Source organism: Heterocephalus glaber, unplaced genomic scaffold (genome assembly GCF_053883595.1).
Source record: "Heterocephalus glaber isolate CG9 unplaced genomic scaffold, H.glaber_assembly_v1.0 deba00001442, whole genome shotgun sequence".
NCBI lineage: Eukaryota > Metazoa > Chordata > Mammalia > Rodentia > Bathyergidae > Heterocephalus > Heterocephalus glaber.
The window spans coordinates 51,898,308-51,926,005 of NW_028258296.1; the positions used below are offsets into that span (position 1 = coordinate 51,898,308).

General features: G+C 33.7%; 1 protein-coding gene across 1 annotated transcript in view; it reads left to right on the forward strand.

The window, feature by feature from the left end:
- Positions 1 to 27,698, forward strand: part of Man1a2 (mannosidase alpha class 1A member 2) — a 146,429-nt gene that overhangs the window by 67,352 nt on the left and 51,379 nt on the right. Inside the window, exon 6 of the mRNA XM_004853818.4 lies at positions 18,296 to 18,390. Coding sequence (XP_004853875.1) covers positions 18,296 to 18,390 — 95 coding nt within the window. The remainder of the gene's footprint in view (positions 1 to 18,295; positions 18,391 to 27,698) is intronic.

Sequence of the window (27,698 nt, forward strand, 5' to 3'; positions counted from 1 at the left end):
ATTTCTTCTGCTTAATTTGGATTTAATTTGCTCTTTTTCTAGTTTCTTAAGGTTGAAACTTAGATGCTTGATTTTGAGATCTTTCTAATTTTGCAATACAGATTTTCCACTGCTTTTGTTGCCTTTAAATTTTGATGATTTTTATCTTAACTCTTCAAAGTATTTTTAATATTCTAGATATGTCTTCTTTGACCTATGTATTGGTTAATCAATTATTTTGTGATTTTTCCACCTGAATTCTCTTTTAATTTCATTTTGGTTTGAGCAGTCATTGTGTAATTTCTATTCTTAAAAATTTGTGGAGGTGAGTTTGATGGCTCAGAATGTAGCCTGTTCTGGGGAATATTTCATGTGAACTGGGGAAGAATTTGTGTTTGCTGTTGAATGAAGTAATATATAGATGCTCCTTATACAAGATTGTTTATTGGTCCTGTTGAGTTAAATGGTTTCCTTACTGCTGTTAGATCTACCCATTTCTGATAGAGGGATATCATAGTTTCCAAGTGTAATACTGGTTCATCTGTTTCTTTTGTAATTCTGTTAATTTTTGCTTCACTTATCTTGACACTGTTGTTAGGTGTATATATGTTAAGGATTCTTGACTTCTTGAAGAATTGATTTATCATTAGGAAAATGCCCTCCTTTTTTTCTTCCCCTGAAGCATGCTCTGACCAAAATTAATATACTCGTATTTTTCTTGATCACTGTTGTCATGGTGTACCTTTTCCAATCTGTTTACTTTTAATTTGTATGTGCCTTTGGAAAGAGAATTTCAGATAGGCAGCATATAGTTGGATCTTGTGTTTTGATCCACTGTGACCATCTTTATCTTTTAGTTGATGCATTTACACCATTGACATGTATGCAAAGTGATTATTGATGTACCTGGGTTAATATCTACCCTATTTGTTACAGTTTCCTAATTGGTGTCCTTGTTGTTTATTCCTATTTTTTTCCCTTTTTTTCTGCCTTTTATGTTTCTAATTGAGCACTTTATATGACTTAATTTTCTGTTTTCTCAGCATGAGTTGTACTTCTTTTTCTACTTTTGTTTTTAGTGATTACTCCGAAGTTTTCTGTATACATTTACAACTCATAAAAGTGTAATTTAAAATAACACTGTATCACTTCAACTATGATGCAAGTTCTTTACAATAACTAAATAGTCTGAACCCTTTTTAAAATCCCTTATGATATTGCTGTTATCTTACACGTAAACGTAGATGAATGTGTCTGTATGTACATACATAATTGAATACATTATTACTATTGAATCATTATTTGCATATTAAGAAAAATAACTATTTTACCTTCATTTATTCATTCCTAGATGCATTTCTTTTATGTAGATTCCAGCTTTTGACCTATGTAATTTTCTTTCTGTCTGAATGACTTAATTTTTTTTTTTAAGGCAGGCCTTCTGGCAACAAATTCCCTCAGCTTTTGTTTATCTGACAAAATATATCTTTCATTTTTGAAGGAGAATTTCAAAAGGTACAGATTTTTAGGGGGTTTTTTTCTTCCTCAAACAATACTTTACCCATTTTTTCCTTGCTAGCATGGTATATTAGCCCACTTTGTTAGTAGCAAAATACCTGAAATTGCATGCTTTATAGAGAAAGGCTTATTTAGTTTGGAGTTTAAAAAGCTGAAATTCAAAGATTGAGCAGCCTTGTCTGTTTTACTTGGGGTAAGAATCTCATGGCAGATGATATAACTGTGGTAGGAGTGAGCAAGATTGAGATCTATCACATTGTGGGAGAGAAAGCCAGAGAGATTTATGAGAGATTTATGATTTTTATCATAGCCCAGAAATGACATGGTAAAAGGGCACAGTGGAGGAAGGGTGCTCACCTCATGGCAGCAAGGAAGCCGAGAGAGAGAAGGGAGGAGCCAGGACCAAGAATACCTCTTTCCTGGTCAAGCCCCCAGTAACCCACTTCTTCCAACCAGGCCCCACCTCTGAACATGATATTTTGGGGGGCATTTTAGATCTTAACCATAATACGACCCTCATGGTAACTAATTGAGATTCTGTAAAAAACTGTATTTCATCCTTTCTAAGGAAGGTCCCTCATCACCTAACCACTTCCTATTAGGTCCTGCCTCTTAACGTTTCCACTGTCTCATGGTATCCTCACTGATGATCAAGCTTTTAATACAGGAGTCCTTTGGAGAGCACACTTAAACCATATTCAGACTATAGCACATGGTTTTTGAGGAGAAGTTAGATGTAATTGTTATATTTGCTTCTCTGTAGATAAGGTGCTTCCTTCCACTCCTGGCTTCTTTTGGTATTTGTCTTAGTTACTTTTTCTCCTTAAGAAAAATATCCAAAACCCAAAGTTAGAAGAGCAAAGTTTCATTTAGCTCACAGTTTGTAGAGGTTTCAGTCTATAATCTCCTGGCTCCAAGGCAGCTGAGAAACGGTTCATGGTGAGCAGAAGGTAACAAAGCAAGCAAAGCGCAAGCCATAACAGTGTTATTTCTTTATCTTAGATTTTCTGCAATTTAAATATGATATGTCTGGCTTTTGTTTTTCAGACATTTATCCTACTGTTGTTCTCTGAGCTTCATGAGTCTGTGGCTTGATGTCTGATACTTATTTGGGGAAATTTCCAGTTGTTGTTTAAATGTTTTTCTTTTTGATCATTTTTCTCTTTCTAGTATACCCATTGTATGTAGGTTACACCTTTTATAATTGTCCCACAGTTCTTTGATATATGTTCTTTTTTTTTTTTCTCCAGCCTGCAGTTTTGGAGTTTTCTATTGAGAAATTCTCAAGCTCAGAAATTATTTTCTCAGCAGTGTCCTGTATGAGCCCATGAAAAGAAATCTCCATTTCTATTACAGTTTTTGATCTGTATCTTTTTTTTTTTTTTTTTTGGTTCTTTTGTAGAATTTCCATCTCTTTGGCCACAATGATGTTCTGTTTTTCCGTGCTGTCTACTTTCCCATTGGAGCCATTAGTGTAATAATCATAGTTGATGTGTGCCTGGGCTGTGAACTTCCCATGTGTTTCTCGGTACCTCCCAGTCCCCTTTGATGTGGCAAGATAGATAATGTTAACGGTTACAGTGGGACATTTCCCTGTCCCGTATGGGGCTAAAGGGGGATGATGTTGATTATTTCACCTTCCTCAGTCAGCTAAGCACTAATGAAATCTCAAAGGGTTAGTCTCTGGTTAGCTGGTTGCTCTTGACAGCAGGCCTTAAAATCAGAGTGCTCTGGCATATTTCAAAATGGTTTCTTTTCTCCTACAGCCGGAAGCATGGTGGGATTTTTCTGTAATATTCACTGTGAGATCTGATTCTTACATGCTGGGGCAGAACTTGAATATTTCCATGGCATTTTTTTCTTTCATATATTTAAGTTTGGGTAATTTGTATAGACCTATTCTCAGGTTCACCAGTTTTCCTCCCTCATCTATGTTCAGTGTGATTGCGAGCCTATTGAAAGCATTCTTCATCTCTTACTATGCTTCACCATGCCTCATTATGATTTCTAGTGTTTTATTTGACTCTTACATTTTCCATTTCTTTGCTAAAATTCCTCATGTCTTTATGCGTGTTTTCTACCTCATCCACCAGATCTTTAAAAATATTTGTCATGTTCTTTTTAAAATTTCCTGGTTCAGCCTGAGTTTAGTTTTGTCACTTGCTTTGTCTCAGATGGTGGATAATTTTTCTCTCTTTCCTATGTATTTCATAATTTTTGATTGAATGCCAGAATCATATCTGGTACTGTGAAGACCAGGGTTAAGATTTATGCTTGGAATAAAATACTTCTATTGTTAGTGTCAGAGATTAAGTCAGATTTTAGAATAGTTGAGCTGGGTTTGAGTTTTTCTTACTAGGTTAACCTTCATTGTACTACTTGTTTCAGATTCTTCTAGCATTACCTTTTTATTACAGTAGGCCTGCTGCTTTTGCCACTTCATGTTTCCTAACCATTATATCTATATTTTTACCTGTCTATATATATCCATGTCTGCCTGTCTGTCTGGCCATAAATTCACACTAGGAACTGTAATTCCAACCCCAGACCATAAAGTTCACTTTAGCTCTGTCTTTTCATATTTCTCTCTCTTTGCAGCCTGTGTCCTATTATTCCTAGATATGTTTACCTCTTTACTTACACCTGCTGTGTAACCACTTTCCTGACTTCAGTAGGCGTCTGCCTCCATCAGTGCGCCTTCCCCACATGGGTTTCATTCTTCTGTCCTTGACTGGCCTCATTTTCCTGAGTTGCTCCTAATCCCTTTTAGGACATTACCATTCTTTCTAGGCATACCTTCTGGGCACAGACCCCTAACCTCAGCAGTTTCTGGATTTAATTACTAAACAACAATGAGAGAAAGATCATAGAACTATTTTAATCTCTTTGATTTCAGATTTTGTCCAGGTTTGAATTATAAAGTGTTCTTGAAAAAGGAGTACATTCATTTATCTCTCCATCCATCTATCTAAACTTTTGTGCTTACCTTGAAGTACCAAGTTTTTGTGTGTAGTTGATATAGTTGATTAATTTTTTGTAATAGTAATTATGTGATCCAAAGTTAGTTTGGAACAGCTTATAAAAGAGAAGCTTTAGCCTCAATTGTTTTACATTAGGGTCCCTACATGAAAATTTAATCAAAATTTTGACATTTTTGACAATTTAATAAAAAATGTTGACATTTTTGTTGCTGCTGTCATGGATAAAACTACAAAATGATGAAAACTGTATGATATTATGGAGTATTTCCATTTTTTTTCAATTTTCCAAGTCTCAAACTTCAAGAAGGAGCCTTTGGAGGAAGCATATATGGAGCTTGAGGTTTTGCCCTGCTGCGCACACCCTAGTGGTACTCAGTAAGCTCTTCACCTTCTATAACATGAGTTTATTCATCTGTAAAATGTGAGAAAGCTCACGTCAGAGTTGCATGAGGATTAAAGGTTGTGACTGCTTACCTGAATAGGTTTTACTTTCCTTTCCTTCCTCCTTTGGCATTTTACCATGTTGTAATATTCGATGTAAAGGTGGGGAATCTTTTTATTTATTTTAAAATAGGTAATACGTTAATTTCTTAAGATACAGTCTACTGAAAAGTAGAGAACTTTTTTTTTTACTTTTTCATACAGTAGAATTTTACTGACCAATTATCTTTTCTACATGTTCATTTCATACTGAAAGCTATGATCTATACCTTTCTCTGAGAATCCAATAAATTTCCAAGATGTGCTGAAAATAAGTAAAACATAGACAATAATTGGAACTTTATGAAGTATTGTTATTCTGATACTGAATGACAGTAAATTTTTTTTATCACATATGAACCAGAAAATTAACTATAATTTATAGCAAATAAAGTGGCTTTCTTGTATTAAGGAAGTATGTAACTAGATTAAAGAACATTTTATATTCATTAGATTCTCTGGTGTAGGGAACCAGATGAGGATTATGTGCTATTCTAATAAAGTGTTCCTCTCTCCTGTTGATTTGTTAATAACATAAATGTGAAGCATTATCATTTTATTTTCTTAAACTATTAAACATTCACAAGTTAAAAATCTTGATGATTTATTATATTTACTTGATGCTATGTGACCATTTCTTTAAGTGACAGTTTCTCATTTTAAAAATAGTTATTAAAAGTGACATTCCTTCTTAATAATTTATATCTATAACATAATTTATATCTGTAACAGCACCTGATAAAGAAATTATGTGAAATTTAATATGTAAGAAAAGAAACAATAGTGAAGTCTTTTTTACCAAAACACAGATGTATTCTCTTGCCTATAAGTGGGATTATTCCTGAATAAGTTCAGAGATATTTTCTAAGACAGATAGAATAGTCTTTTAAAACTTAAATTCTTTTAAGTTAGGAATAAAGAAAGTGATGGAGTGCTAATTTTTTCAGGTTTAAGAGTCAGAAATTATTGTCCTTATTGCATTAATTCTCAATTTAATTTTAGAAATCCTGATTTTGTTCCAGACATTGCTGCTATTGCCATTGAAAATTTGACTTCTTCTTCTTTTTGTTGTTGTTTTTTTTTTTTTTTGGTACCGGGGATCGAACTCGGGTCCTTGCGCTCGCACAGCAGGTGGTGAAACCACTGAGCTAAATCCCCGGCCCCTGACTTCTTCTTTTTCTGTAATATACTGGTAACTGGACAAAACATTTTGCTAAGCTTTGCTGACACAGTAAATATTTAAAATATAATCTCCAACATTTTTCTCTAAAATGTGTGAGGTCATATATATATCATATTGATACATGTTTAAAGTCATAATGCTAATACCAATTCATAATTGACAGGGCCTGGGATTTAGCTCAGTGGTGCCAGCACCTGCCTTGCATACGCAAGGTCCTGAGTTCGATCCCCAGTACCAAAGAAAAACCAATTCATAGTTGATAATTATGGCATGACTACTGATTTGATGGATCAGAAGACAGAGTTTATAGCTAATACAAGAGCTAGAAATTTAGGGATAAAATCTAGCACAGGAGAGCTCCACAGAGAAGCCCCAAATGCTGCATACAAATCTGCCTAACCCTTCTACTAAACAAGCAGTACAGCTCACACTACAGGAAGCGAACACCTATTCCAGCTCATGACTGGTGTAAGGAGAGAGTTGGGTTTTGAGTTTAGTTAAGTGCTTGTAAAACAAAAAATAAGTATTCTTCAGAAGATACACAATTGGTAGTCTATAACACATTAATCACAGTGATACAGTTCAGAATTAATGAATGTGTGAAAACACTAGAGGAAATGTGGCCTGTACATTGAAGAAAGTATTACTGGTGACCTATTGAGGTAACCTCATATCAGAGTCCACAAAGATTTATAGTAACTTTTACAACTATGCTCAGTAATATAATGAAAAGTATTTCTGAAATATTTCTTACATTTCAGAATAGATGAAAATCTTAGCAGAAATGAAGTCTATGAAAAAAATAACATTAGAAATTCTAGAAATGAAAAATATAGAATCTGAAGTAACTGTTTATTATCATCATTGGAAGTGGTGAGTCAGTAAACTTGAAGATAGATCAATGTAAATTATTCAGTGTAAAGAAAAGAGTATAAAATCTATAAAAATGAACAGAGCTTCAGAAACTTGTGGGACAATATTAAAATGTCTAGCATACATATAATTTAAAGTCCCAGATGGAAAGAGCAAATAGCTGGAAAGAATATTTGAAGAAATATGGACATATTTTTCCTGTGTTTGATGACAGACCTGAATTTTAAGAAGCAGGCAGCCTCTCTTTCTCTTCCTATCTCCCTTTTTTCCTCCTTCCCTCCCTTTTATCCTGCTTCCCACCTTGCCTCCTTTTCTTCTTTCCTTCTTCCTCCTTTAAACCCAGGGCTTTCACACTGAGCTACATGTCTAGCCCTTTTTAAAATTTGAGACAAGGTCTCACTAGTTGTCTAGGCTATGCTCAAATTTGTGATCCCCCTGCCTCAGCCTCCCAGAATGCTGTGAAGGAAATAGATTCTTAACATGAGATATACCAAGCATACTTAGGTATAGCATGATCAAACAGCTGAACTCTAAAGGTAAAACATTTTGGAAGCATCCAAGGAAATGACATAATATTGCACTCTTATTTGAACAATTGCTGTATACTCATTAGAAACCACAGAGATTATTTTTCATTTTAACTTCCTTAAAAATACATATTTTCTTAGGCTAAAACATTTTATATTGGGATTATAATATACAGACTTAATGCGTAGAAGCTATGGAATGAATGACGGAAGGAAGAAGTGGACCTACACAGAAGTAAGGTCTTATATTTCACAGAAAATTGTACAGTATTACTGTAAATAGATTGTGAAAAGTTGATGATTTATATTTTAATCCCTAGAGTAAACACTAAATCAAGATGATAAGAAGGACCAGGGATTTAGCTCAGTGATTCTGCCGCCTGCCTCACAAGCGCAAGTTCGATCCCCGGTACCAAAGAAAAAGAAAGATGATAAGAAAATATATATCTTTTAATTCCTAGAGCAAATCCTAAATAAAAATATGATATGAAAATGTATAGTTCGGTCACCATTTGGGAGTGTTGTTCATTGGTAGAGAATATAACTAATAAGCACAAGACATTGGGATGGATCTTACCACCACAAACAACAATATAACAAAACCCACAAAAAGTCATATAAACATCTATACCCAGTAATACCATTATTATTGTTATTAAATTTTAGGGGACTGGGTCTCGCTCTATTACCTAGATTGGGCATAGAACTGTTGGCCTCAAGCGACCCTCCTGCTTCAGCCACCTGAGTAGCTATAGACTTTAGACTATAAGACATGCACCACCATGCCCAGCCTTCAGTAATACCATTAAATTTTAATGGACTGTTTTAAATCAAAGGCAAGAATGTCAAAATAAGCCTAAAATCAAGATCTCACCATAAGACACTGATTTTGGAATTAAATGAATGGAAAACAAAAACCAAAATTTATATAAACATTAAGTATAGGCCGGAATGACTGCATTAATATGAAAGTAGAAAGGCTGGGGATTTAGCTCAGTGTTTCCACCACCTTCCTCGCAAGTGCAGGGACCCAAGTTTGATCCCTGATACCAAAAAAACCCCAGTAATATGAAAGTAGACTATAAGATAAAAATATTACCAGATATTAGGGACATTTTATAGTGGTAAAAAATTGAATTCATTAGAAAACTACAAAAATCATAACATTAAAACAAGTAACATAAATGTGTAAATATGTAATAAATAACAGTCTTGAAATGCATGAGTAAAAAGTGGACAGAATTAAAAAGAAGTTCTTTTTTTAATTCTTTCATTAAAAAGACAATTCCAGCTAGATTGTCAGATCTTTCAACATTCCTCTTTAGTAAATTGATAGAACATGTAGGTTGTTGGAAATTAGTAATGGTGTAGAAGTGTCACATTTTAAATGAAATGATATTTATGGAACACTGTATTCAACAACTATAGAATTATATGAATTCTTTTCTGTTGCACATGATGTGCTTAGATAAGCCACATGTGGGACTATTGAATAATTTTCAATTAAAAAAAGGTAGAGTATGTTCTTTGATCACAGTGGAACTGAATTAGGAATCAATAATAGACATCAAGAAAAATTCCAGTATTTGAAAATAAAGCAACATACTTGTAATTAGTAACATACCAGGAAAGCAATCACAAGGGAAACTGAAAACATTGCAGTGTTGGTTATGGGAAAGCATCACAAAATTGATAAACCTTTTTAGTTAGCTAAGTTGATCAAAAAAGAAGAGATAGAAAGGATTACTGATATTAAGAAGAAATGATATTTCCAATGTCAAGCTATAATTGCAGAATCTACAGCCATTATAAGCATAAAAATAGAGTATTATAAGCAGTTTTTTCAAATAGACAAAGTGGACAAGTTCTCTGAAAAATAATCTTAATAAAACTGACTCAAGATAAAGCAAAAAGTGTAAATATATAGTATTATTTGAATTCAGAAATACCTCACAAAACTGACACCCCGGTTAAATGGTTTCATTGATTACTTCTATTAGATAAGGAAAATCAATCTTTCACAAACTCTACATAACCAGAGAAAGAAAAGGGGTACTTTCCAGTCTTTCAAGGCTAGCATAACACTACTATCATAGCCTGAAACAACAAAAAGAGAAAACTGAAGGCCAGTATACTTTGTAACTACATTAGCAATGATTCTGATCAGAATATTAGTAAAGTGTAGCAGTAAGAATGTGAAAAAGGATATCATGTACCAGTGGTATTTATTCCAGGAAAACAAAATTGGTTTAACATTTGAAAAAAACAATGAAATTCACTATGTTAATTAGTAGAATGAAGGAGAAAAATCATACACTGTCTTTGTAATAAATTCAGTAAAATCAGTTGGCAAATTGCAATACTTATTAGTGATTAAAATCTCTCAGCAAACTAGTATTAGAAAGTGAAGTTTTGTCCCGTGGGCGCCCCCCTCCCATTCTGATAAGGGCCACTTACAGAAACAACTCTGGCTGATCCTATCCTAGTGCTAAAATGTTAAAATGCTGTGGTAAAATGTTAAAATGCTTTTTACTCAGGAATAAAGGAAGGAGGTCCATTCTCACTACTTACATTTGGCTTTATACTGAAGGTCCTAGCATTGTAGTAAGTAAAAAAGAGACTGTACATTAAGTCCTATAGCGGGTTTTTTTGCTTTTTCTAGCTTTCTTCAGATTTTCTAGATAACATTTGTGGTCTGCAAATGAATAGTTGTACTTACTTTTTTTGTCTCTGATCTGCGTGTAGCCAGAAACACCACCATGGTACTGATTCCCGGTAGATGTCACTGCACACACGTTGTTGTGGCACTGGTTGCCCTGCTGGTACTGGAAACTCCTATAGAAGTTCTGGACACTGGAGAAACTGTACACCCCCTCTTGGCTGAATGGATTCTCTGCTATCTGTGGTCCCTAGCTGCTGCTTTTCAGCCTAATTTGGGTACTGCTGAATAGCAAAGCTAAGGTGGTAGTGTTTGCTGCCTTAATTACAAAGAAAGCTTGGAAACGTGATTATCTGGCCTTTGTAGCTTCTTTACAGTAAAAGACAGAATGGGATTTCTTGTTTGTAGGATAGATAGAATGACAGCTTTCATAAAAAGTAATAGTACCTTTTGAAGAGGTCACAAGCTGTGTATAAGAGATAGTCTGAGGGATCCACCCACCATCTCATAATTCTCTGGTTTTCTCCTAAATTAAACCATAGTACTGTGAAATTGTTTAGACCACATTGTTTTATTTCTCTGTATATCATAATTGTTTGCCTGAAATATACTCTTACGTATTCTGTGCCTGGTTAAGATCTCCAAGGACCTGTTGAGGTAAATTTAGATACTATAAAATACTTCTACTTCAGTATGATAGGCTGATGGAATTCAAATTGTTACAGTTTGTAATAGAAGTGGGTGATGACAGACACTTAAAATTTGAAATACTTGAACCCAGCAGTACATTTCTAGGAATCTGTTATCTAGAAGTAACAAGGTAGACACATAACCATACACTTAGAAGGATATTTTGCTGTGGTACTATTTGTAGAAGCAAATATTTGGAAAAGATCTGACCATCATCCCTAAGGGAATGGCTGAATAAATTGATACTATTACTGTATAGCAGTGGTGGTGAACCTGTGGCATGTGTGCCTTGGTGGGCTATTTGTATCATTGAAAACTCTTGAAAGGTTCACCATCACTGCTAAACAGTATTAACATTAAGTCTATTATTGTAGAATATTGTGAACCTATAAACATATGTTCATATATTTTAGCCAGGAAGAATGTGGTTTGTATTTTCCATTACAAAAGCAATTTATAGCCCAACGGTTAAAACTGAGTGTATGTGTATGTGTGTGTCCATTCATCCAGTCAGCTAGTTATTTATTTTGTTCACGAAATAATGGTTATTTCAAGTAAAATATGATTGTAGAGATGACATAAATTATCTCGAAGGATTTTGGAGGTAAGGTTGAAAGGATTGGATAATATTTCAGAAGGGGAGCACCGGGGATTTAGCTCAGTGGTTTTGCCGCCTGCTGCGCACGGACCTGAGTTCGATCTCCGGTACCAAAAAGAAAAAGTATTTCAGAAGGGGAGATGAGGTAGCAGTTAATCTTGTTTCCCAGCATTCTAATTTTTGGTATTAGACCAGTGGTGGGCCAGATATTTGTTAGAATGTTTTAATAGTACTAGATTGGAAAAAGATTTTAAGTTCATTTTAAGAATTTTGAATTTGAGGGGATATGGTTATATTTAAGTGAAAATAGTTGGTACAGATAAGTATGCAATGTTTAAATCAGGTTAAATATATCTATCTGTCTCAGTAGTTATCATTTCCTTTTTTTTTGGTACTGGGGATCGAACTCGGGTCCTTGCGCTTGCAAGGCAGGCAGCGGAACCACTGAGCTAAATCCCCGGCCCTCAGTAGTTATCATTTCTTTATTGTGGAAACATTCAAACTTCTTTCTTCAGCTTTTCGAAGTCCATAGTACATTATCATCATCTCTAGCTATCCATCTATGCAGTGGCGTAGCAGACTCCTATCTAATTGTAACGTAGTGCCTTTGAACAACATCTCCTGTCTCTCATTGTCATCTGTGCTCTCCTCTAGTAACTATAATTCTTCTCTGAATTCCTGGGAGATTTACTTTTTTAGGTTCCACATACGAGTGAGATAAAGTGGTACTGGTCTTTCTGCTCCTGCCTCATTCACGTAACATAATGATCTCCATTGCCATCCACCTTATTGCAAGTGACTGAATTTAATCCTTTTTATGGCTGAATTATATTCTGTTGTATATATACACCATGTTTTCTTATATTATATTCATCAGTTGATGGGGACTTTGGTTTTCATTTCTTAGATGTTATAAATAGTGGTAATGTGAACATAACAGGTACAGATGTCTCTCTGGTATACTGATTTCATTTCTGTGCTTATATATCCAGTAGTAGGATTGCTGGATTATTTGGTAGTTCTGTTTTTAATTTTTTTGTGAAAATGCCATACTTTTTTCTATATAGGCTCTACTAATGTACATTTTCAACAGTAGTGTGTCAGGGTTCCCATTTCTTCACATTCTTGCTAGCACTTTTCTTTTTGGTAAGAGTTGTTCTTACTGAAGTGAGGTGATAACTTACTGTGGTTTTGATTTATATTACTCTAATGATAAATGATATTGAGCATTTTTATAACCTATGAGTCATTTTTATGTTTTCTTTTGAGAAATATCTTAATTAGATCTGTTGGCAATTTTTAAAATGAGTTATTTTGCTATCGAGTTTTTAAGAGTTCTTCATATATTTTGAATATTAACCTCTTGTCAGAAGTATAGTTTACAGATATTTTCCCCAATCTGTAGGTTGTCTCTTCACTTGGTTGACTGTTTTTCACTGAGCAGAAACTTTTTAGTTACATGTAATCATGTTTGTCTGTTTTGTTTCCTGGGCTCTTGGGGTCTTGTTCAAAAAATTATTTGCCCAGCCCAATGTGTTAAAGCATTTCCCTTGTGTTTTCTCCTACTAATTTCATAGATTCAGTTCTCATGTTTAAGACTTTAATCCATCTTGAGTTGGTTTTTATGTATGTAAGAGATAGATAAGGGCCTAATTTCATTCTTCGGTATGTGGATATCCAGTTTTCCAGCATCATATTATTGAAGTGTACATTGTTAGCCCCTTTTCAAGTCTGTTGGCCGTGCTTTTGTAGGTTGTTCCTAGGCTTTCGGTTCTGTTCAGTTAGTCTCTGTTTCTGTTTTTATGCTAAGAGCGTGCTATTTTGAGTCCTACAGCTTTGTAGTATATTTTGAAGTCAAGTAATGTAATGCTTTTTTTTTTTTCCTCAAGATGTTTTTGGCTGTTTTTTTTTTTTTCTGTTTTGTTTTATAGTTTCATAAAAATCTTAGAATTGTTTTTCTAGTTTTGTGAAGAATGTCCATGGTATTTTGGTAAGAGTAGGGATTGTATCGATTCTGTAGACCTTTTTGGGCAATATGGACATTTTAACAATATTGATTCTCCTAATTTGTGAATGTGGGGTGTCCTTTTATTTCTTTGTATCTCTTATAATTCCTTTCATCAGTGTTTTATTATTTTCATTCTAGAGACCTTTTGCCACTGCTTAAATGTATTCCTATTTTTTTGTAGCTATTTTCAATACTGACTAGAGATGTACATTTGGGAATCAGTTGCTATGTAGTTGATAATTGAAAACAAACGTGAAATTTCCAGGAGAACAATTTTGGATAGGAAGAGAAGTGGGGCTGGAATCAAGCCTCAAGAGTCACAGTATTAAAAGCCAGATAGAAAACAGTGAGCCACTGCAGAAAACATAGATTGTAGGATTGTTGAACACAAGGGAAGAAATTCTTTTATAGAGGAACTGGTCAGTAATGACTGAAAATGTTCTTACATAAATGTGTGGCTAGTCTTTAGCAAAACTCATTTTAGTGAAATAATGGGAGGGAAGCCATGTTGCAGTAGGTTGAAGGATCGAGAGAGGAAGTTGATACTAATTAGTATGATACTACATTGTTTCAAGGATTAATGGCAAGACAGTCTGTACATGTTCAGTACAGATGCAATCTTTCTGCCCTATTTTCCACTATCCATCTTTTGTTAGTTGAATACACATATGCAGAAATCACAGATATGGAGAGCCAACTGTATTTGATTCAAGATAGAACTGCTTATGATTTAAGCACTTTTCCTGTTTTTAAAAATATGTATTTTATAATAGATAATAAGAATATGAATTATTTATCAGTCTAGTAAAGAGACAGAATTCATCCTGTTTTGAACAGAAAGAATTCAATATAATGAGTTATTAACTAAGTATAAAATTGTTAATTAGTTAAATGGTAGATTAAAAAGAATACTCTGAAGCTATCACAGTGATGGCTCTTACAGGAAGCAACCAGGCTGAAGGAAGAAGTTTTAATTAAAACTTAGACAGTTAAAGAGGAAGGGTCATGCAGAGGTGAAACTTGACCTCTAATGAGGATGTACTGGCCAGTTAATGCGGCTTCTGATTTCTTTGTTGTTAGTTGAAGATGCTGAAGCTGGTTGGTTTTGCAAGTGTTGAGAAAACACGTGTTGGAATTTAGCTGCTGCTACAGAAAGGAACTGCTGTTTGTGCTGATATAAAAGGCTGGAAGGCAGGCCGTCATGGAGTCTGAGTGTCCTTGCCCACTTTTGCTGGGTATACTGAGAAATAAGTCCGTGGCTGCTTTGTATTGGAGTCATCATGGTTGTGCTCACTGGATCAAGTAGTATCTTACACACATAGGCTTGCTTTTGCTTATTATAAAAGAGATTCCCTAAGTTTAGTATCTTTTCTTGTAACAGAATCCACTGTGTATGTAGGCATCCATCATAGGTCCTGTGCATAGTCCCTGTGAGATTAGGGTCAGGCAGGGCAGTTGCAATGGATGCAAATGAACTTTAGCTGCTACTTTGCCATGACAAATGATTCCTTTTATCTCTCACCTAATCTAGTGTCTTCTGCCAACCGTCATGAAACTGTGGCAGTATGTATGGATGTGTTTCTGTTTCTTTGTGCTAACTCTTAGTCTTGTAGTTACTCTTATTTGGTCCTAAGAAACAGCTGTCTAATCTTTAAGGTTGCTTCTGTTTATGGTGATGACGAAAAATTCATCTTGAATATAATACTGAGAGTTAAAGAAGAGAAATAAGGAGTTGAAAGTGAGAAAATATATGGAGAGGGTTCAAACAATACTTAATAGTAATACCAGATGAGTTTAGTGGAATAAGTGATAATCAGTATTTGAAAGGATATTAGGAATGAATGAGAAATATTAAAAAACTGCCAAAGAGGAAAGGCCTGTTACTTACGAAAAAATAACATCTCATAGCAGAGTTCTCTATAGTAGATACCAGAAAACATTAGGGTAGTATCTATAAACTGAGGTAAAATAGCTTTCAACCCAGAATTTTATATTAGCCAAACTATCATTCAGGAGGAAGATGTAAGATACAATATACAGATATATATATATACACACTAATTAATAAAATATTTTGAGGAATTTAATGTTGAGTATAAAAATTAATGTTGGATAATGCAAATTGTAAGAATATATTCCACATGCACGTGTGTGTGTGTGGGTATATCAAGACTGTGGACTTGGGGGTGCAGGTATAGGTCAGTGGCAGAGCACTTGCCTAGCATGTATAAGAAAATAAGCAAAGAAAAATGACAAGTATTTTTTTCAACTGTCAGATTTTAGGAATCCAAAGTTTGGTAACTTTTAACAAAGATACCTAAAAACAACCACTCCTAAATTGCTGGAGAAGGACAAATTATCAGTAAGTAATTTATCGAAAGTACAAATGTATGTACTGGTTGATAGAACATTTTCACACTGGAATTACCACATTGTGGCTTATCTAACATAGCCATACAGTATGGAAACAAATTAAATATCCATCATTAAATATATTATAATCAGTACATCCATACAAGAGGAAATTCTGCAGCCACTAAAGAGAAGGAAGTGGTAGCCCTTTATCAACTGATTTAGAAAGATTTTCATGATACAATAAGTGAAAAAAAGCAAGTTCAAGATGAATTGTCTGGTATTCTGTATTAGAGAGAAAATGTGTAATATTCTGTGTTAGATACGTGTTAGAGATTATGTGTGTGTAAACTGTAACAGAATATCTTTTTCTGGGAGGGCTCAAAAATGAGTTGATAAGAAATGGCTAGGAACCATACATTCTGTGGGACTGGTTTAGAACAAAATATTTCCTAGATATTTAAGAAGCAAAATATTTATTAGCTATTTAAGAAGCTTCTGGCTAATGGCATTGCAGAAGGAACTGTGTAGTTAAAGGACAGAACTGGATATTTATTTTTTATTTTTTTTTGTATTTTGCATTGTTTTTCTACCTTGTATACTAAAAACTAATTTGTTTTATATTTACTGTTGTCTCTTGAAATTTTATCTGAAAATAGAGAATGTAAATCTGTATTAAAGAGTTTATATATTTATAATAAATCAAGATCAGTGTAGTATGTAAAGAAACTTTCCTTAAGGGCATTTGAGTGTTTTTTTAACTTTCTACTATAATTGGTTACTGTACATGTTTTGTTTGTTTGTTTTTTGGTACCGGGGATCAAACTTGGGTCCTTGCACTTGTGAGGCAGCCGGCAGAACCACTGAGCTAAATCCCTGGCCCTGGTTACTGTACATGTTAACTGTTATTATACAAGGTAGTTAAAAATTAGGCAGCATGCTGTTGGCCAATTCTGGATATGAAATGAAAATGCCTTCTATTTTGAAATTGTTTATATTTGTAGGTCATTTTATCATTTTAATATTTTATATTTAGAAAACATGTGATACACAAATAATGTGATTAATAAATACATGGCATTAATATTAATTCTTAGATAAATATTGGTCCCTTTGCTCTCATAGTAAACAGAGAAAATACTGTTTGCTATGTAATGTAATTTGTCTTTACTGACATTTAAAGTAATACCAAGAGGACTGAATTTACATCTCCTTTTCTGAGTTAATTAGATAAATAAGAATTATTAAAATTTTTAGCTTATGTTTTTCTTTGGGGTTTTTAATGTAAAGTATATACTGAAGGAAATGTTAAGTTATAGATGTATGAATGTATCTAATTACAGATCTTTAAAACAGTTTCTGCTTCATGTAACAATCTTGCAAGATATCTTAGTGTCATATTTCTTTGGCTACTTGTACATATTCCTCTGTAATATTTTCTACCCGCAGTAATATTGGGGTCCTTTTTTTAATACAGTCTCAACTCAAACTTTGATATATTCCAGCCTGTTAGCTACTTATTATTTGAAATAGTTGATATTTTGTTAGAAATATTTTGCTGTAGTGACAAAGTGAAATCTTAAATAATTGATCAGTTTGGAATACATTTGAGAGAGGATAGGCCAGAGTTATATAGGACAGCATTTCACTTTTCCTAATAGAAGGAACATTCTGACTCAGTCTCATTTTGGAGTCTAAATTAGTGGTCTTCAAAGTAGAGTTCACAAACTTACCTGTTGGGATATGGTAAGCAAATTAGTAAAAATGTTACTGTCTACATCTTGATAATTCATGAGTTTGAAAACCACTGATATTTCAGCAGTTTATTGTTTTGGGTACCAAAGAAGCACCAGAGAGGGACCTGAGGTTAGAGCATTCGTAACTCTGAAAGTAAGCTTGAACTGTGAACTCAAATATTTTTTCTTTTATAATGAAGTTAGATCTTGACAGAAAATGTTGTGTTATAAACATGTTTATAGTAATCCAAGGGCATTTATCCAAATTGGGTTACATCTTCCTTTTATTTTATTTTGGGTACCAGGGATTGAACTCAGGACCTTGTGGTTGCGAGGCAGGTGGCGGAACCACGGAACCACTGAGCTAAATCCCCGGCCCCCTGCTTTTATTTTAATATTTAAACTAAGCTTGACTATCTTGAATGAAAGTTCCATAGCCAAATGTTTGTTTTTCCCCACTGAAAAAACAGATGACATTAACATCAAAACCATGTCTTTTCAATTAATTGTAATTTTAGGATTTTGCCTCTTGGGTTCCTTTTCTCAAGATCCAATTTGCAAACATTTTCTCTAGTTACTGTGCTCTCTGTGGTAGCATTAAATGCCCTCATTCCTCTGCCTCCATGTACCTAGTACATAGTATGAGATACAGTAATAAGCAAAGACCATTGATGGCTAAAATTTATTGGTATTCTTTTTTTTAAATCTCAGATATTCAAGATAAAAGCAGTGCAATTGGCTGAGAAACTCCTTCCTGCCTTTAATACACCTACGGGGATTCCCTGGGCAATGGTGAATCTAAAAAGGTAAACTGTTTCATGTGATTGTTTCTATTCTGGAAGAATTAACTGATTTTAAAAAACCTTTTTAGTCTTAGAAATTTCTAATGATCTGCCCCATCATACTTTTCAAGATTAAATTGTTTCTCTTCATATGTATATACTAGTATGTTGCTTTAAAACATTTTCCAATTTTTAAAAAATAAGTCCTTTACTTTGAAACAGGTCACCTCTAACTTTGTTCCAGTTTTTACCACTTGTTTCTTTAAGTATAGATTTCTCTTCCGCACACTGGTATGGTCATCAATGTTTGTTTTCTTTTATTTGCTTATTAATTTCCACTTAATGCTATTATAGATTTAAAGTACTTTCCTTCTTCTATTTTTGTATACTACTTGCTGATCTTGTAAGTCAAGATGGAAAACAAGACATAATTCATGATGTTGTCTTATAGTATCTATACTCTTGAAAGTCAAAGTGAGCTCTTAACGTACATTCTTTGCAGTGTGTTTCATTCTAAAAAAAATACTGATTTTTACGTAGAAGTACATAGATGACATGTTTTCTTTGTTTAAATTTGTAAATCATTTAAAGATACAAAATTAAAATTTGCATTATGTCAACATTTTAACTTGAAATTGACCATTTATACTGACTGGAATTCTGGTACTTAATTTTTTTCCAAGTAATATTTCTTTTTGTGTTACAGTTTGTAAATTATGTGAAAATTTGACTTGTTTTCATTATACTTAGACTCTCTAGATTAAAGTTAGAAGCATTTATATTTCTGGAGGTGTTATTCAATAACAATTTTATTTGAAAAAATAATCTGTTTTAGTCATTACTAATGAAGAACTTAGAGTTTAGATTACATTGAGAAATCAGCATTTAATACTGAACAATAAATCTAACTTTACTGCTCTCTGATTTCATGCACTGTATAAAACAAATTACCTCCTTTGTGAAGAAAAGCTGGCTGAAGTTCCAGAGTGACCTAACCGAAAGGAATATGGCCACATGATGTGGTGCACATACTTGCTAGTTCATGACAGATTTTCAGACATTTCCTCTGCTATCATTGATATCACATAATACCCCCAACCCAAACTATGGTGAGGCTTACCCTCAAGCTACCCACTCTCCTTTTGATTGTGTACTTCTTTCTTCTTTTGTGTAATGAATCTGCCTGTGCCTCTCACTGAAGTGTCCTGAAGTGCTTTTCTGTGATGATTCAAAAACCTATTTTGTGTGTGTTGGGTGGTTGAGTTGAGATCCTCATCTCTTTGGTGTACCATCATTTCAGCCTGAAGAAATTTAGTATTTCTTACAGGGCTATTTTGTGTTAGAATGGGTTCCTATAGTTTTCTTCTGTTGAAAAGTATTTTGCATTCATTCTTTTCTTTTTTTCCCCATTATTTTTATTGTTACATTTTAGGTATACAATACAGTTACATTCATCATTGGGATCTTGTACTGTTACATGATGTATCTTGACTTTTTTTTTCCCCTTCCCTTGTCCTCCCTTCACCCCTCCACCCTTCCCTATTTGCAAAGACCTTGTTTCCATTTTTTTCCTTTTCTCATATTTTTTCTTTTCCCTTCTTTCCCTTCCCCTACCCCTCCCACTTCCCCCGCTCCTTTAGACCTTTTCTTCCTCTTACACAATGTCAATTATACATTTTTAAAATTGCAATATCAAGATCTAGGAGACATTACCACAGATTTTACAGGATTTAAAAGGATATAGAAAGCATATTTCAAAAATCCGTTTTGAAATAAATTTGACAACTTCTAAGAAGTACCTTGGAAGACAGATTAATGAAGCTAACTCTGGAGGAAATATAAAATTTGAATAGCACCTATTAAAGCATATTCCTAGCTTGAAAACCTACCTATATGACAGCAGTAGGCTCATATACATTTTAACTGGTAAATTATATCAAATAATTAAAGCAGAAAAAAGAAGGAACATTTCTTCCCTCATTTTAGGAACTCAACATTGTGTTAATCCTAAAACTGGATAAAGATAATAGAAGAAAAAGGTATGAACATATATAGAGATTTGTTTAACAAAACAAACTATTGGAAGTCAGATCTGGCAGTATGTAGAAAGTGGTTTTGTTATAATGATGGCAGTGTTTGTTCAGCATTGGAAGATCCACCCCCAAAAGTCATCATTTAAACAGAGGAAAGGAGAAAGCCATATGATCCTGTCACTAGTTGGAGAAAAAGTATTGGACTAAATTCTGCAGCTGTTCATGGTAAAAGTTATCAGGAGACTAGAAGTAGAACAGAACCTTCTCAACAGATTAAAGACATGTACTCCATACTTCCAGTGAGAATGCCTTATATGAATGGAGAAGATACAATGCTTTCTCCTTAAGGTGGGGAACAAGGGCAGATATACTTACTCTTTATCTGTCCATTAAACTTTGAAACCTAGGCCCTACCAAAATAGTCTGGCAATAAAATGACACCATTAGGATAGGATTGGCATGGCAGAAGCAAAATCTTTATATGTAGATGAAATGATCATCTACAGAGAAAATACTAAGAAATCTCTAGGAGCCCCTAGAACTTGTATTTGAATTTAGCCGGATTAGAAAACACAAGGTATATATAAAAATTCAGGTCTGTGTGTACTTGCTATAAATGAAGAATTGGATATTGAAATTTAAAAGTTATGTAGGAGTACAAAGGACCTAGAAAAGTTTAAAAACAAAACAAAACAAAAACAGTGTTGGAAGACATATAGTACATAATTTTAAGACTTCTTCTAAAGCTACAGTAATCAAGGCAGTGTTGGTGTAAGGAAAGACATATAGATCATCTGAATAAAACAGAGAATCTAGAAAAAGAACCACACATATATGGTCCACTGAGTTTTGAAAGATTATTTAACATTAGCGTTTTATAGAATATAAACTCAATACAAGAGCCGAGGAAGAGATAGTGTTTTGAGCACATGGCACTAGAACACCTGATATCTGTATATAAAAAAATTAACCTCAACCCTTTATTTCCATACATGAAAATAACTTGAAGGGATCTATGAACCTAAATATGAAAGCCTAAAAGTATAAAACTTTAAGAAGAAATTATAAGGGAAAATATTTATGAATTCAGGGTAGGCAAGAACTACCTAGGATACAAAAGACATGATGTATAAAAGAAAAAAATTGATAAATGAGATTCCATCAAAATTTAGAACTTTAAATGTCATCATTAAAATGAAAAGTAGTCCTTAAACAGACCATATTTCCAATGCATATAACCTATGACCAGAATATATAAAGAACTATTACAGCTCATTAATAGACAACCCAATTAAAAAGTAGACATAAGAAGATGATAAATAGCCAGTGCAGCACAAGGAAAGGTGTGCAACTCTAGAATCAGAAAAATACTAATCAGTCCAATAACAAGATTGAATTATACACTCATTAGAGAGATGAAGTTAAAAGTTTTAAAAGCCTTGTCATGACTTTTTCTTTTTGTTGAATTCTCCCCCTTTGTGTTTAATTTGTCATGCCCAATGGATTCATTCTGCTGGGTTTCCTGGGGTTGTGATCCTCGTTGTCTTTTCCTAGGGTATTGTCTAAAATGTTTTGATATTCTTGAAGTTCCTGAGGTGCTCTTTATCATGAAAGTATCTTATTTCTCCATCAATTTTGAAAGGTAGTTTTGCAGGGTACATCAATCTGGGTTGGAGGCTGTTTTCCTTTAGGGCTTGAAATACATCACTCCAAGCTCTTCTTGCCTTGAGGGTTTGCCTTGAGAAGTCTGCTGTGATTCTGATGGGCTTTCCTTTGTATGTGATTTGTTTCTTTTCTCTCACTGCTTGTAGATTTTTGTTCTTCTGTTGGATTTCTGGCGTCCTAACTATTATATGCCTATGTGTAGATTTTTTTTGATTAAGGCTAGCTGGAGTCCTAGATGCCTCACTTATCTGCATGTCAAGTTCTTTTCCCCTCCTTGGGAAGTTTTCTGCCATCACTTCTGTGAACAGTTTTTTTATGTCATCTGCACTCTCTCCTCTTTCTTCATTGACTCCAATCAGTCTTACGTTATTCTTCTTTGCATCGTCTAGCAGCTGCTGGATTGATTTCTCATGTTCCCTTACAATTTTAAAGCAATTTTTCTTTTCCTCCTCACTAATTGCAATCTTTTCTTCTATATGTGAAATTCTATCCTCACATTGGTTCATTCTGCTGTGCAGACTTTCAATGGAGTTTTTAATCTCCTGGAAATCTGTTTGCATCTGTTTTATGGATTCCATTTGTTTCCTGTGTTGGGATTCCATCATGTTCCTCAGATCCTCTATTTTTTAATGTGTGTCCTCTCTAGATTTATTAATCATGTCTTGCACCATGAGCAAAATCTTTGCTGTTATCTGAGTAATTATTTCTGATTTCATTTTTCCCAGATCCTCTTTTGTTGCCAGTTCAGAGAGTCCAGGTGGTTGAGTATCAGATTGTTCCATCTCGTTTCCCTTTGGGGTTGCTGTAGGTGATCCAGAAGTCTGTTTTTGAGGCTTGTTTATGTGTCTTCTCATTTCCACGGGGTGGGGGGGTGCTTCTGGCCCCCGCGTGGCTCACCTTCTGTGCCTTAGGAGCTTGGAATGGCATCGAGGGAGCTTTCTTCCGGGTGCTGGGACTGGCTCAGCTTCTCTGCCCTAGGAGCTTGGGATGGTGGTGGGGGAGCTTCCTTCCAGGTGCTGGAACCAGCTCAGCTTCTCTGGCCTCTCGCATTCATTCTTAAAGGATATTTTTAATCTATATGAAATTCTGGATTAACGTATGTATGTTTGTTTTCCTGGACTTTAAAGTTCATTTAGCCTCTGTTGTTTCTGATAGGTGAGATTTTAATTGTTATTTTTGTACTACTCAATGCTTTTTCCCCCTTAATATTTGTTTTTTACCATTTTAACTAGGATGTGTTCTTAACAGTTTTTTTTACCTCATTTTTAAGTTTATTTTCTGAAATTCTAATTACAGTATTTACATTTTAGAACTTTTTATTACTGTCCCATAGGTCCCCAAAGCTCTTGTTTTGCCAGTCCTTTTTTTCTGTCCCCCAAATATTATAATTTTCACTAATCTATCTTCAAGTTCAATTTTTCCTTTGTTTTTCTACTCTGCTTTTAAGCCCATGCCATTAAGTTTTTAGAATTTTATTTGGCTCATTGTCATTCTGATTTTCTGCTGAGATTACAAAATTGTATCTTTTCATTGTGAAGTATTTACCTTTATTTCATGGACCGTAGAACAGATGCTTTAAATTTCTTGTAATTCTAATATTTTGTCATCTCAAGGTTAATCTGAGCTGATTATCTCTTCCTTTGAGGCTGGCTATGTCACTTTTTGAACATCTATGAACTTGTGTGAAAGTTAAACTTCCAAGAGAGGATTCTGTTGTATGTTTTCTGAATTACCCTCCTTCCCCACTTAAGTACTCATCAAAACTTCACATTCTGTCACGGTTTATTTCTTTAACTGGAATGCTTTGAGTGTGTTTTTATGCATTTGTGATTCAGAAAATAGAAACATATGCAGAACTCAGACACAATTAAAGGCATCCCTTCTCTGGCTCTTTTCACCCAGGATTCTTTTATCTTCTTTCATTGTTGCAATCACTAGCTTGAATTTTTCATGCATGTTGAATTGAAAGATATTATAAGACATTATGAACAAACTTAAAAAGGAATAACAAACTAGAAATAATTTTAGTATCGGTAGTAATAATGATATGATAAGAATATCATTCTAAATATATAAAAAGCTTTACAGACTGTTAATAAAAGTACCCGTCAGTTTAGAAAGCTGCTAAATACACGAATAGGTAATTTAAAAAAGATACAAGGGTAAAAGATAAGTATAAAAAAACTATCCACTCTAGTAATAAAATTATAATTAAAAAATTCATTTTTAATTGAGCAATTTGACAAAAAAGAGAATGATGTTATTTAAGATTGTCATGAGTAAAGAAATAAAAGCTTATATAGAATTAGTAACATGAGTAATTTGGAAGGCAGATTGGCCATAGGTTTCAGAAATCTTCATACATGCCTGCCTGTTGGCTTTGCAATTTTAGTCCCAGAAATTTACCCTAAGTGAAGTAAGTAAGTGTTCAGAGGTTTGTCCTAAGAATGTTCAGAGTGATGCTGTTTGTATAGAGTTCAAAAAGGGTGTTTATTTTCTATTAAATGAAAAAGGAACATATACATGAAAATGACCTTATTTTTGCATGAAATAATCATACTTTAGCTTCTTCCCAATTCATTTCTGAGTGTGAGATTTCACCTTATTACTCTATCCACTTCTCTGTAGTCTACCCAAACAATAATGAGTAATTTTTTCCTGTCCCTTTTCTTACTCTCTTTTCTCTATTTAGCTAGATTTCTTTTGATTGGGAAAATAAATATGTGTATTTGATATACATGTATTGACATAACATATATTCATTATACACTGTCTTCTATTTCAAACTCTTACTCTTTTAGGAAAACTACTATTAAAAGTTCTGTGATTTTTATCCAAATATATACTTACATAACTACACATATCTTTGTACGTATGTATTACTTGTCATTCTCACTTGAGACTAGGTCCAGGAAAGAATTTCATATTTATACTTTATTTATGTCATTAAAAATAAGTATAATATGATTATGAAAATACTGTAACTTATTTAATATTGGTGTGAACTTTTATTCATGAACTATTAGATGTTTCCTAATTTTTTGCCATCAAAGAATGCCAGTAAGAGTGTCCTGAATATATTGGGAATTGCATTGGGTATGTCCATATGTGTATGTGTATGTAGATATACTGTATATGCATTGGCATGACTTGGGTAAAAATGCTGGAGTTACGTCCCTTTGTCTTATATTGATAGGCCCTGCCTCCAAAGAAGGTACGATATGCCTTTTGACATTTTCATAATAAGTGTGTGACAATAGCTCTTATCTAGTATTTGAAAATAGTGTTATTTATTAGACAAGTAAAAACATCTATTTTATTGATTTTTTTTTTTTTTGGTGAGGTTGGATGTATTTTATTTAGTGTTCATCCTTTTTATATCTTTTTCCCATTGAATATTTTTAAAATAAATGTGTTAAAGCATCTTTTATGGTACTTGAAATATTTTTTGCCATTATTTATGGGAATTTTTTTCTTAAAATTTTCTCTCCTCTCCTCTTCTCTTCTCTTCTCTTCTCTTCTTTTCCTTCCTTAGAAGGAAAGTAGAATTTAATGTTAAATTGATTTTTTTAAAAAAAGATGTATAGATTATTGCTGATATTATTTATCATATAGTCCCTCTGTTCCCACTAAAGTAATAATTTTATGATTAAAATATAAAAAGTAATTCCATACATATGTGAATCTATTTTCCAGACTATCTTCTGTTGCATTAATATATTTCTTTTAACTGTTTTATTAATTTAACTGGTTTCTTTAGTATATCATTTTTCAGATTTTCCTATCTGTTCTCACATGTTTATTCTTTTCATATGAAGTTTAAAATTATTGGGTCTAGTCTTGTTCTATTGAATTTTAGTTGGGTTTATATTAAATTTATAAATTCATTTAGGGAAATTCTTAATACTAAGTCTTTCAATAAATTACGCATTTTAATTATTTAAAATTATTTGTGTCAGTCAGTACAAATATAAGATTTATTTTATGTAGTTTCTGAGCATTACTTAGGTTCTCGTAAACATATTTTTAACTTTTTCCTTTTTAGAAGGGCTGGGGGTATAGCTGAGTGGCAGAGTACTTGTCTAGCATGCAAAAGCCTTAGATTCAGTCACTAGCACCACAAAGAAAAAAGATAGTAAACAGAAATATTGGAGGGAAAGATGGAGGATGATTTTATTTATTTAATCTAGGAACGAGAAGGCTTTCCAGCTGTGATACAGAAGCCTGGTGGTTGTACAGCCTGTATTAAACCAAAGATTTAATGAAATACTAGAGACATCCCATTGAAGTTAAGAACAAGACATTTTTCATATTTTTTACTGGAGGTCTTAATGAGTGTAACAGAATAAGAAAAAGGAATAAAGATAATGGATTGGGGCCAGAATTATTATTACAGATCATATGATTGCTTTCCTGAGGGAAAAAGATGATTAATTCAAAAAATAAAGTCATGGAAGAGTTTAATAATAGCCATTTAGAAAGTAACAAAAAATCTTTTAAACACCTAGGAGATTGGATTGACACTCCAGAAAGATCATGCCTTAATACAGAGTTAAGTTTGCTGTATAATGAGCACAACTGTAGGCTTATCATAGCAAATCCCTAAAAACAATCCTTGAAAGAACTAAGTAATCCAATCATTATTTAATTGCCTATCAAAAGAATCTGAACTTATTTTAAAGGAAGAAAATTAGAGTTAGATCTTCAGTGACATATTGCCATAATGTCCAGATTCCAACCAAAAATTATTATATATGCAAAGAAGCTATAGAATGTAACCCATAATTAGAAGAAATATCTGTCAATAAAAACATGCATGAGTAACAGAGATGATAGAGAAAGCAATAAAAGTCTTTAAAATAGCTATTGTAAGTATGCCTAAAAACTTAAGGGAAATATGGATAATGAGGAGTGATTTTTTTTTGAAGGACCAAAGTGGAACTTTTAGGCTGAGAAATATGTGAAGTAAATATTCTCTTGACAAGTTTAGTAGCAGATTTGACACTGTACCAGAAAGGATCTATGACCTGAAGATAGAACAATACAAACCACCCGTACTAGAGCACAGAATGAAATATTTAGGAAGCCAGGAGGAGCCTGTGTAGTGAGCGGTGGGGCAGTATCAGATGTTTAACATGCATGTGATGTAACAGCGGTGGGTTGATATTATGATGGGACCAGTAAAAGGAAAACTATTTGAAAAAAGAATGCCTAAATTTTTTTCAAATTTGAAAATTATCGAAATCCACTGAGCTTAACACTTGATGAAATATAGCAGTGTAAACAGAAAGGCATAATTTTTCATGAAAATCAGTGAGAAGAAAAAAGAAATCTTAACAGCCAAAGAAGTAAAGGCCATTATACAGGGAAGACCAAAGGTAGAAATTGCGCTTTCTTTTTATCAGAAGCAGTGTAAGCCAGAAAACAGTGCGATGCATTCTCTGTCTGTCTGTCTGTCTGTCTGTCTTTGAGGCATGGTCTAGCTGTGTTGCTCAGGGCTCTGGAACTCCTGGGCTCAAGTGATTCTCTCCTGTTAGCTCACCCCCTACCCCCAGTAGCTGGGACTATTTGCATCTTCCTCCATGCCCAACACTGAAATGCATTTTAAAAGTACTGAAAGAAAAAAGTCAATCT